General features: G+C 44.0%; 1 protein-coding gene across 1 annotated transcript in view; it reads left to right on the forward strand.

The window, feature by feature from the left end:
* LOC145352797 (RAS guanyl-releasing protein 1-like) overlaps positions 1 to 12,810 on the forward strand; it is an 89,492-nt gene that overhangs the window by 38,915 nt on the left and 37,767 nt on the right. Inside the window, exon 3 of the mRNA XM_080203151.1 lies at positions 9,095 to 9,200. Within this exon, the coding sequence (XP_080059277.1) occupies positions 9,095 to 9,200 (106 nt within the window). The remainder of the gene's footprint in view (positions 1 to 9,094; positions 9,201 to 12,810) is intronic.

The following is a 12,810-nucleotide window of genomic DNA, read 5'->3' on the forward strand; positions in this document are numbered from 1 at the left end:
ACTCCGCACAGACAGTGATCCAAGCAGGGAATCAAACCTGTGTCTGTGGCGCAGCAGCCCTAACCACTGTGCCACCGTGCTACCCTAGCTAGGTGGCAGAGAGAAATCAGCTTAACATAAGGTAAGTCCATTCAAAAGTCTGATGGCAGCAGGGAAGAAGCTCTTCTTGAGTCGGTTGGTACGCGACCTCAGATATTTGTATCTTTTTCGTGACAGAAGAAGGTAAAAGAGGGTGCGTGGAGTCCTTGATTATGCTGGCTGCTTTTTTGTTGAACCCTGAGACCTGGGCTTGACCCCAGCTTTGGTCACTGCCTGTGCAGAGTTTGCACGTTCTCCCTGTGTCTGGATGGATTTCCTCTGGATGCTCTGGTTTCGTCCCACGGTCCAAAGATGAGCAGGTTGGGATGGTTGACCATGCTAAATTGACCCCAGTGCCAGGGAATTAGCGGGGTCAATATGTGGGATTATGGGGATAGGGCCTGGGTGGGATTGTGGTCGATGCAGACTAGAGGCTGAATGGCCATCTTCTGGACTGTAGGAATTATATAAGTCCTGTATTCCTTCCTAATCAGTTTCTCAATCGGTCCGACCACCTTCAATGATTTTTACACATATTCCAAAAATCCACTGTCCCACACCTCATAGAATCCTGACAGTGCAGAAGGAAATCATTCAGTCCATCAAATCTGCACCAACTCTCTGACAGAGCAGCTTACCAACCCCACCCTATCCCTGTAACCCCGTACATTTACTTTGCTAACCCTCTTAACCCGCACATCTTGGGACACAAAGGTGCAATTTAGCATGGCCAATTCACCTAACCGGCACACCTTTGGAGTGTGGAAGGAAACCCACGCAGACACAGGGAGAACATGCATACTCTACACAGACAATGACCCAAGGCTGAAATCGAATCTAGGTCCTTGGCGCTGTAATGCTGCAGCGCTAACTGCTGTGTCACCGAGCCACCCACCTCCTTTGGAATTGTATCCTGTATGTTATATTGCCTTTCCTCAAGCTATCTACCAAAGTATCTCACACACCTCTCTCAATTAATTCCACCAGCCTGACTATGACTTCTTGATGTCTAGCACTATACTCCTCGCACTTCAAAACACTTGCAAATTTTTTGTCATCTGCATATCTTGAAATTGTACCTGCACTCCCAAATCTAGGTCATTAACATAGATCAAGAAATGCAGTAATTCTCATAATGACAGTCAGGGAGCCCCACCTTCCTCTTGTCTGAAAAACAGGTGTTCACCACTACTCTCTGCCTCTTGTCACTCAGCCAATGTCAAATCCATGCTATTTCCCTTTTATTCCATGAGCTTCAACTTTGCTGACAAGCCTGTCATATGTCACTTTATCAAATGTCTTCTGGAATTCCATGCACACCACACCACCAGGACCATGTACATCAACTCTCTCCATTATCTCATCAAAAATCTCAATCAAGTGAATTAAACATGGTTTTTCCCTTAACAAATCCATGCTGGCTTTCCAAAATCAATCTACATTTGCCCATTGACTTTGGAAATCACAAACGCATGGATGGCAGTGCCAACAGCAGATGTGCTGAGCCAGCTGATGTTACAAGGTGGACATGGGCAATCTTAGTGATCAGTTCTCATTCACTGGAACTCATTGTGAACTGAACAGTCTGGTCCAGCTTCAGGTAGCTGCCAGGGGGAGATGGATGGAGTGGCTGGTCAGTGAGCACAATTTGTGGCAGCGTGAGGCGAAGGGCTCCACTCTTCCCAATATTTATTTATTTGTAATTTCTGCCTATCTGGTCCCGCATGTTGAACAATCAGTCTGAGAACTTATAGGGTGGGAGGGTTAGACAGAGTTGACTGGTGTCGTCAGTGTACATTTGGAAACCCACGCTGTGTTTTTGAATGATATCATCAGAGATGAAACCCAAGGTATACATGTTCAGTATATCAAAACTCAGAACTACGTCGGAAAGTTTATTCACAGTAACACTTGTCTTCCAAAATGTTATTTTTTTCCCACCAATAATTGAAGCATGTCCTGTTTATTAATTTGTTAGTGTCACAACTAAGTGAAGTTACTGTGAAAATTCCCTAGTCACCACACTCCGGTGCCTGTTCGAGGACAATGTGAAAAAAGAATAGTGTATTTTATAAATTTATTCTAAATTTGAGAGCCTTGTGATGCCATCGGCCTATATTTTCTCTCATTGATAAAGATACAAGTCACATGGTGGCACAGTGGTTAGCACTGCTGCCTCACAGCACCAGGGACCCGGGTTCAATTCCCAGCCTGGGTCACTGTTTGTGTGGAATCTGCATGTCGTCCCCGTGTCTGCATGGGTTTCCTCCGGGTGCTCCATTTCCACCCAAAGATGTGCAGTTTAGGTAGGATTGACCATGCTTATTTGTCCCATAATATATCCTAAAATGTGTAGATTAGGGGAATTAGGGTTAGGGTAAATACATGGGATTACACGGGAACAGAACCTGGATGGGACGCTCTGTCAGAGTCGGTACAGACTCAATGGACCAAACAGCCTCCTTCTAAGGGCAGTATGATAGCACAGTGGTTAGCACTGCTGCCTCACAGCTCCAGGATCCCTGATTCAGTTCTGGTCTCCGGTGATTATCGGTGCGGAGTTTGCACATTCTCCCTGTGCGTGCGGGGGCTTCCTCCCAGTGCTCCAGTTTCTGGTGGATTGGCCATGCTTAAATTCCCCGAATGTCCTAGGATGGGTAGGTGAGATGGATTGGCCATGCAAAATGTACGGGGTGATGGGGCAGAGGGCCTGGGTAAGATCTTTGTCAGAGAGTCGGTGCAGGCTCGATGAAAGGCCTCCTGTGCACTACAGGGATTCTATGAGAATGTCAGGGCTGGAGTTAATACTGATCCGCAGCAACTTAAATCAACGAGGTTTATGAGGCTGACTTTGCCACTTTGTGAATTATCTGGTCAGCCTCACTTGTAGGGAGTTATTTACTCGCTCAGAGTGAGGCAGGATGTGGCACATTCTCTGTTCCTATTGGCAATGATGGCAGCAAGGAAACACAACTTGATTACGCTTCTGTCAGACTGCAATCATGAACTGGATGCACACCAGGGAAAAAGATTCCTGGATGAAGAAAGATAAATACATTAGAAGCATTTGGGAGAGGATTCCTTCAACTGGCGATTAGGGTTGGGAGTGATATCGTGTCAGGAAAGGAAGAATAGGCTGCTTGCACCTGTATCCATTGGAGATTAGAAGATTGCCAAGTTATCTTACTGAAACATAGAAGATCCTGAGGGGTCATGACAGGGTTAATGCTGAAAGGGTGTCTCCCCTTGTGAGAGAGATTAGAATTAGGAGGTAAGTGTTTAAAGATGATGGGTCTCCCACTTAAGTAGTCTGACAACACCAGGTTTTAGTCCAACCTATCCAGGTTTTAGTCCAAAATAGGTTGGACTAAAACCTGGTGTTGTCAGACTTTTTACTGTGTTTACCCCAGTCCAACGCCGGCATACCCACATCATCTCCCACTTAAGGCAGAGATTAAAGGAAATCGCCTCTCAAAAGTTCTTGAATCTTTGGAACTCTCTTCCCCCAAGGACAACGGAGTTGGGTCAATGATCTTTTTTACCCAGGAAGAGGTTAGTAGGTTCTTGACTGACAAAAGAGTCAAAGTTTATCAGGGTTCAAAGACAATGGAATTGAGGCCACAATCAGATCAGCCGTGGCAGTGCAGGCTCGAGGGGCTGAATGGCCTACTCCTGCTCCTAACTTGTATGTTTGTGTGTAAGTTCTTATGAGCACAGTGCTGAGTGTAGAAATGCCAACATTCTCAATACTTCCATGTCTTTACAATGGGATTGAAAATTTGCAAAGCCTCATTTATACGGGCGGCACAGTGGTTAGCACTGCTGCTTCACAATGCCAGGGACCCGATTTCAATTCCAGCCTTGGCTCACCGTCAATGTGGAGTTGGCATGTTCTCCCTGTGTCGGCATGGGTTTCTTCTGGATGCCCCGGTTCCCTCCCACACTCCAAAGATGTGCGGGTTAGGTTGCCCGAACATTCTAAATTACCCCTTAATGTTAGCGGGACCAGCAGGGTATATATGTGAGGTTACGGGGATAGGCCCTGGGTGGGATTGTTGTCGGTACAGACTCGATGGGCCAAATGACATCCTTCTGCACTATATGGATTCTATGATTCTATGTTGATAATGAGTGTTGGCCATTTGTCCATTTGTTTTTGACACATCAGACTTTTTGAATGGATGTTGACTCAAGCATTATATTTTACGGTGGGGGCGTGTGTGTGCATGCGTGTGTGTGTGTGTGCATGTGTGTGTGTGTATGTGCGTGTGTTCTGCAGGTTAATGTAGTCAAAGACGATAGTAGAAGCAAATAAGTGGCAAATCTATGCTTCCATTTCACAAATGTATCAATCCTCCTTGATGGTTGAGTTTGGCTTGTGTCTGAATGACTGAGCAATGAGGCTGGGGTTGGGGTTGACTTAATGACCCCATAATCTCAGAATAAGTGTGGATTCTGTATTTAAATTGAGAGGACACTGTAAAAAAAAACCTCTGAAGAACCACCTACTCGATGGCAAGTAAGGGTGGGCAATAAATGCTGGCTGAGCCAGCGTCGCCCACATCCTGTAAATTAAATTTGAAAAAACATCTCATTTACCAATAGTCACAGGTGGCCAGGAGGAGGCAACCAGATCAGAACAAAAATAGCCAGCCAGATAATTCACAAGTGAAAAGAATTAAGTCTAATCAACCAGAGATAGGGGCGTTTGGAATGAAAATAAACTACAATCAATTAATTTTAGCTAAGTGCCATCACTTTCGTTCAAAATCCTAGGGCTATGGAATAACCTGAACAACATAGACCCTTTAAAACTGCTTTCTGGGCATTTTCATGTTTTAAACTGCACACATTGGAATGCAACTTGGACATTCCAAAAGTTCATGTAAACTACAAAATAAATTTGTTAAATTACAATAAGTAAAAGCTGTGATAATACCTTTTCTATGATTCTGTAATCTTAATTATTAAGTCAATACGCACGGCACGGTGGCATAGCAGTTACACTGCTGCCTCAAAGTGCCAGGTACTGGATTTGAGTCACCATCTGTGCAGAGTCTGCACCTTCTCCCCGTGTCTGCGTGAGTTTCCTCTGGGTGCTCCAGTTTCCTCCCACAGTCAGAAAGATGCACTGGTTAGGTTCACTGGCCATACTAACTTTTCCCTCAGTGTACCCGAACAGGCGTTGGAGTATGGTTACTAGGAGATTTTCACAGCAACTTCATTGCTGTGACATTAATAAACTTGGGCTATTTGTCTTTCAACAAGTACAGTAGCTACTGGGAGGCAAGTTTTTTATAGAGGATGGTGGCTATCTGGAATTCACTGCTGGGGGAGGTAGTGGAAGCACATATGATAGTGAATTTTAAGGGGCGTCTTGACAAATACATGAATGGGATGAGAATAGAGGGATATGGTCCCCGGAAGGGTAAGGGGTTTTAGTTCAGACAGGCAGCATGGTCGGTGCAGGCTTGGAGGGCCGAAGGGCCTGTTCCTGTGCTGAAATCTTCTTTGTTCATTGTTCTTTGTAAATCTACTAAAAGGAAACGTGGACAGGTTCATTTGTTTGCGGATCCCTTTCTGGCTAAATGAGCTGCAAAGATCACCACTTAATGATATGTCTGGTCACTGAGGAGAGGCAGCACTGGCTATTTCATGTGACAAGTCAACCCATGGGACGTAAGCGAGTGGTGTTGGTATTTCTGTTGTGTAGAGCAACATCTGCCTCAGTGACTAGAGTAATTGGAGAATTTCATAACCGAAAATGTTCTTTGCCAATACATGTTCCACCCAATGATGCGAAAGTCATAATCAACCTTTACTCCACTAAATTACAACATATTACACAGTATTTACAGCTCAAGGAGAGGATCTTGTGGAGGAGTGGGTGATGTCCTTCCCCTGAGCCAGTCCCGGCTACAGGTTCTGCTCCAGGACCTGATGGCTGAGGAAGGTGGGTCCTCAAATTGGCCAAACAAGTCAAATAATCAATCTGCAAATCCATCCAACACCCAACACCGATGGCAGGCGGTAAGAACAGGAGAAACGATGGAAAGAAAGTTGGAGCCTTCACCATCCATAACTGAAAAAATACATGTTGCCACAACAACTCAGACTCCCTGAGTCATCCGTAACGCAACGCAGAACAAGCCCATTTGATCCAACAAGTCTATAGTTGATGCCAAAACATTGAATATATTCAAGAGGCGGCGGGATACAGCACTTCAGATGAATGGGATCAAAAGTTATGGGGAAAAGTGGGATTAGACTATTGAGTTGGATTGTCAGCCATGATCATAATGAATGGTTGGGCAGGCTCAAAGGACCAAATGGCCTCCTCCTGCTCCTATGTGTCTAACAAGTCCTTTCTGGTCCTTATATAACGCATGAGTCTCCACCAACCCTTCTTCATTTAATCCGATCAATTATAATAAATCAATTGGAATATTTGTAAATACAGCACAAGGAATTATTTTTAAACTCAATGGGGGAGTAATTAATCATTTTCTTAAAATGATTATTAGAGATATTGTAAAACTCACTACATCAGTTGCATCTGTCTTCAAGGTTTTAATTTCCATGTAACTGCGATGGAATTCTTGATATTGTGACTATTGTTTTAGCCAGCCAACTGGCCAGCTACATTGTCTAACCAATACCATCAGGAAATTCATATTTTTAACAACAGGAAATGGTTTTCTTACCCAAATTGTTGATCAGATTGTGCTGGGTATTGTTTGATAATACGCCTTCATTGAACAGGATAAACTCATGAAGAGTTTAATGACAATCGATCTGATCATATATTTTTCATGTGACAAGACTAAACTCAATTAGATTGCTCCTTTGATGTGATACTTTTGTGCCACCCCAATAGAATTGAGTATTGCTGAAAAAAAGACATATTGTCAAAGCTTCTCATCTTGCACTCATCAGGACAATTCTTGAGCAGACCAATTGTAAAGGGAACAACAACTTACTTCATCAGAAGAGAGTGCTGATTGGTTGGCAAGTGGGCTTTGATTGGCAGAGGCATTGGTGTAAATAATACATCAGTTAACTGATGACTAACAGTTAACTGCCAAGCTCTGTTTAAATTCAGATCAGGCAGGTTGACTCTGTGTAATAAGCCTTTGGAGGCAGAAGTCCCTACACCAAAATCCCTTTATTTACAATTCCAAAAGCAGTACATAGAGTGCTATCACTCAGCAGTCTACCTTTGGAGGTGCCAGAGGAACTGATACTTCTGGTTAAATACAAGTAAAAGGCTCCCTCAATGGCCCATCAATTGGCTCCTTAATCAAGGAGTTCATATTCCAATAGGCCAATCTCAATGGCCTGATTGAAGTCATTAGACTCTGGTCACGACATTGCCCTGGGAAATGATGCAGGGCAATGAGTTGACTACTCATGAGTACACCTCTCTAATTTGAATTGAAACAAAGCTAGGCAGTTAACTGTCAGTCATCAATTAACTGCTGCATTCTCCATGGCAATGCCTCTGCCAATCAGAGTCCTACTGCCAGCCAATCAGCACTCTCTTCTCATAAAGTATAAATTGTTACTCCCTTCACACTTAGTATTCTTGCAAGTTGTCCTGATGAGTGCAAGATGAAAAGCTTTGACAAAATGGGCAGGATTTTCTGGCTGTGCCCACACCCAAACTGGAAAGTCCCGCCTGAGGTCAACGGTCCTTTGTGTGGTCCTGTCCCGCCTGCTATGATTCCATTGGCAGGCGAGATAGGAAAATTCCACCGCATGTCTTTTTTCAACAACATTCAGGTCCTGCACTAGCCAAATGGACCACTAATAGAATTGTCAAAGTCCAGATGTTGAAACTATTCAAAATGTGTGAAAGTAGGTGAGCACATTCAACTCCTGTGAAGCAGAGCAGAGTATTTTGATGACGTGATGTTGTGCCAGTTGTTAAGGAAATATTAAAACATGCAAAATCATGTCCCCTAAAATGATTCAAATTCTAAAACTGTGTTCGCAACTGATAGTTATGGTAATTGCAAACTGGGTTTTCCTGAGCTCTGAGGACACTACTCTTCATTGCAATAGCTTTGGTTAGTCACAAATGAGTAACAGGATGGTGGTCCAAACAGGTGTAGCACATTTAAACAGAAACTGTCTGCAGAGCTGTGACAAAACAAGACAACTTCTCTTTCACAAAAGTCCCATGTAAAAGTGAAATACTGCAGATGCTGGAACAAACAGGAAATGCTGGAAAATCCCAGTAGGTCTGACAGCATCTGTGGAGAGAGAATAGAGCCAACATTTCGAGCCTGGATGAGCCTTCAGAGCTGTACTCTGTGCGTGATCTGTACTTCAGTTTATATTTCTGTCTTCGAAATCGGTCAACACCATTAGCATAAAACAGTGAAAAGCATGGGGCATGAGCTTACCGCCTGCTTATGGCACGCTCCCACTGCTGTGAGGTCGGAGAATTTGGAGATCAGCCAAAGCTCTGTTCACTGCGGCGGGATGGGAAAAGCCTGCCAGCGAGAATGGTGATAAGATTCCTATGAAGGTATCAATTCACTATCAGTCTGTTTTGTGGCATTGGCTGATTCCAGCCCTCTGACTTGGTAGCCTGGCCAGGGAGATAGTTCACCAGTGTACAGTGAACAGTGTACCGTTCTTCAAACTACTGCTCTACAAAGTGATTAGAATGTATATTATCAAGATAATTCTGGTTAAATTCCAAGACTTTGGCCAGACTTCTCCGGCCGTTCAAGCCGGAGGGATTCTCCGATCCTGCAGGCAGCGCACACCCGTCCGGAGTGGGGTGACATCAATGGGAATTCCCATTGACAGCAACGGGGCTGGAGAATCCCACCGCTAGCAAACAACGTGCCACCTCCCGAATGCAGGAAGCTTGAGGCCGGGAAGCCGGAGAATTCTGGCTTTTGTTACTGCGGGCGGATAGGGATGTTTGCAAAAATGAAGTGGGAGAATAAAGAGATTTAATGAGTCTGCCTTTCCAATCTGTGTAACCTTTCCCTTCTGACAGATACGGATGGGAACCTGTGTCGAAGCAGTTATCTGCTGGAAGTTACTCTGACCATGCATCGCTTCAATGTTTCCTCCACGGAGCTGCTGCAAAAGCTCATCACACTATATCCTTTTGCTACAATATCACTTAAGCTGCACATCAGCATCGGAGTGGAGCAAGACGCCTGGATGGTAAACCATTCATGTTAAACAGGGTAGCAGAACAAGATCAATTTTATATTAATGAACTCATATATTCTCTTGTTTAAGTTTTGAAAGCAAACTGTTGTTATTTTATTCTGGCTTATTACAAGAATAATCTGATAATGTGAGTTCAAATTTGCTGATCAGGGGATTAGGGCAGGCAGAGGCACAGCGGAATTATCACTGAACTATTAATTCAGAGATCCAGGGTAATGTTCTGGGGAGCCGGGGTTGAATCCCACCACGGCAGATGGTGAAGTTTGAATGCAACAAAAAAAATCTGGAATTAAAAGTCTAATGATGACTTTGAAACCATTGTCGATTGTTATAAAAACCCATCTGGTTCACTAATGCCCTTTAGTGAAGGAAATCTGCTGTCCTTACCCTTACCCAGAGGCACAGCAATGTGGTTGATTCTCAATTGCCCCCTGAAATGGAGGGCAATTAGGGATGGGCCCAGCCAGTGACGCTCACACCCCAGAAAAATGAATTTTAAAAAATCAGCCTGTGTTTTACTCATTTCTCTAACAAATGCAACTTATTTACCAGTATAAGTGCATCAGATTGCAATAAAGCTTTCAGTGTTATTTAAAGACGTTTTAAAAAGATGTATTTCACTAATTTTATCTTTTGTGTTGGTGAAAAGTTTTAAAGTCTAAAATTAATTTATTGATGTCACAAGTAGGCTTACATTAACACTGCAATGAAGTTACTGTGAAAATCCCCTAGTTGTCACACTCCGGCATCTATCTGGGCACACTGAGAGAGAATTTAGCATGGCCAATGCACCTAACCAGCACATCTTTCAGACTGTGGGAGGAAACCAGAGCGCCCAGAGGAAACCCACACAGACATGGGGAGAATGTGCAAACTCCACACAGATAGTGACCAGGCTGGGAATCGAACTCAGGTCCCTGGCGCTGTGAGGCATCAATGCTAATCACTGTGCCATCGTGCTGCCCATTTCCGTATCTTTTATGATTTTATGTAAATTTCTCCAGTGTTTGATAGAAAAGTGGTTTTTTCATATTGGATTAACAAAAGTGAAATAAAAAGAAAAACATTTTGTGAAGTTTTGCATTCATGCAGAGCAAATAAATCAAGTGTTGCCAAACTCCCTCCTGGCGAGACCGATCCTCCCTCTGCAGAGTGTGTAACAATAGGGTAATTTTCACTTCAATTCTAAATTTTGCACTCTCTACACATTAGAGCCCCTCATTATCAAACAGTAATCCAACCACAGGTTATACATCAAGCAGAACCTCTGGTCGCACCAGCAGTGGGAAGTTGGTGAGCGAGGTAACAATTTGGCGTGAAACCAACAAACAGATTCCTGCCAGCAGATGAACTTTAGTAATTATGATCTCAGGACTGGAAAGGAAGGGTAATGTGGGGTCGAGTTTCCCATCAAATAAGCCTTGGTGATCCTTTTGCATACATTAGCAAGTCATGCTTGCTCATTAAAGACCACCCCCATCTGAAGTAGGTTCCCCCTCCAAATTAAGTTCCCCACCAGTGAGAAATTAGAACATTCACTTTCATGACAGCACGCAAGTGACATGGTAGGCACCTGCCACGTTAGAGACCTGTCATGTTCAGTGGTGAGTTGTATGTGAATTGTCCACTCCCCTCCTCCTATCCAATGTAACTAATTTAGCTCCTGCTTAAATACGATTATACCATCCACTTTAGCCACAGTCTAATCACACTCTGGATGAAGAAGTTTCTCCTTATTTCCCTTTGATTTATCAATGAGTATTTTATATTTGTTGGGAATTTTCCAGTCCCGCCACAGAGCCACATTGAACCAGCCAAAGGTCTATTGACCTTCAGCAGGACTGGAAGATCCTGGCAGGAGGGAGGGCTGGAAAGTCCCAGCCATAGTCACTACATTTACTCACTTAGCACTCTTTCATAAACTTTAAAACCTTCATTGGATCACCCCCCAGGTTTGCCTTTTCTGGGGAAGAGGCCCAGGTTATTCAATCTTTCCTGATAGTTAAATAACCTCTTAGTTCTTAGCTCTAACATTATCGTAAATGCCTTTGCACTGATTCCCTAGTGCAAAGAAATTTACAAGGATAATGTTAGAACTCATAAAATATTATAATGCAGAAGAAGGCCATTCGGCCCATCAAGTCTGCACCAACTCTCCGGTGGAGAATCCCACCCAGATCCTAGTCCTAGAACCCCACATAATTATCTTGCTCATCCCCCTAATCTACACATCTTGGATCTAAAGGAGCAATTTAGCCTGGCCAATCCACCTGACTCACACATCTTCGGAGTGCGGGAGGAAACCGGAGCAAGCCCATGCAGACATGGGGAGAATGTGCAAACTCCACACAAACAGTCCCCCAAGGCTGGCATTGAAACCCAGGTCCCTCTACACAGCTAACTGCTGTGCCACTGTGCCACCCCAAACATTTTTGCAGCTCTTCCTGCCAGTGGGATCTTGCAGTCCCACCAAAGGTGGCCCCCACTTTGCCCCTTACAGGTTCCCAGCAACAGGATGGGCAAAAGACCATAGATACTGGTGAGACCAGGAGATCCATCAGGCAGCCATTGGGAAATCGCCTCTGTAACTGGAAAATTCCACTCAATGTTGCAATCTTCATGCTATTAGAATTCCATTGCGTTATAGCAATTTTAACTGAGAAGGTAGAGAATTCTAACATGCCTTTGCCACAAGGATATCCATTATAAATACCTCCAGTTTCTGATCAACCCTTAACATTACAGAACCTGCATGCATTAATTCAATGGGCCCCACTCTGTCCAATTGAAACCTTGTTCAAAAATAGACCTTAATCAGTGAACTATCCAATGTTTAAAATAGGCTAAACCACAAAAGCTACTTCAGAAGATGCATTAACCGCTATGATAATTAGTCTGCCTTCCCACAGAATGAATAGCAGGCTTGTAGAGGGATGAAAAGCTTCTCTGGTACTTGAATAGGGGCCCAGTCATGCACCTAATCAGAGTGGAGTGCTCAGTGTGAGTGAGGCTACATGATATTGGTTTATATGACACACTATCCTGTTAAAAGCAAAGGATTCCACTCCCCTTCCCCCGCCCGTCGCCCTCATTCCATTGGAGAAGACGGATATAAAATCATCATCTGTTTCTTGCGATGATGATGTCATTTAATTAAGTTATTAGATCTCTTTGTAACATGGTTCTGAAAATGAATTTTGCTTAGAACGCCCACTTCTAGACAACCCGACCCACCCCCAATCAGATCACCTCAAGGTCACAATCATAAAGAAGGCAATTCTTCAGTGACTGAGCTCAGGGCGACACAGTGGTTCACACTGCTGCCTCACAGCACCCGGGATCCAGGTTCGATCCCTGGCTTGGGTCACTGTCTGTGTGGAGTTTACACATTCTCCTCGTGTCTGTGTGGGCTTCCTCAAGGTGTTCTTGTTTCCTCCCGCGCTCCAAAACATGCAGGTTAGGTCCATTGGCCGTACTAAATTCTCCCTCAGTGTACCCGAACAGGCGCCAGAGTGTGGCGACTAGGGGATTTTC

Source organism: Carcharhinus amblyrhynchos, chromosome 14 (genome assembly GCF_965287045.1).
Source record: "Carcharhinus amblyrhynchos chromosome 14, sCarAmb.v2.hapA, whole genome shotgun sequence".
Classification (NCBI taxonomy): domain Eukaryota; kingdom Metazoa; phylum Chordata; class Chondrichthyes; order Carcharhiniformes; family Carcharhinidae; genus Carcharhinus; species Carcharhinus amblyrhynchos.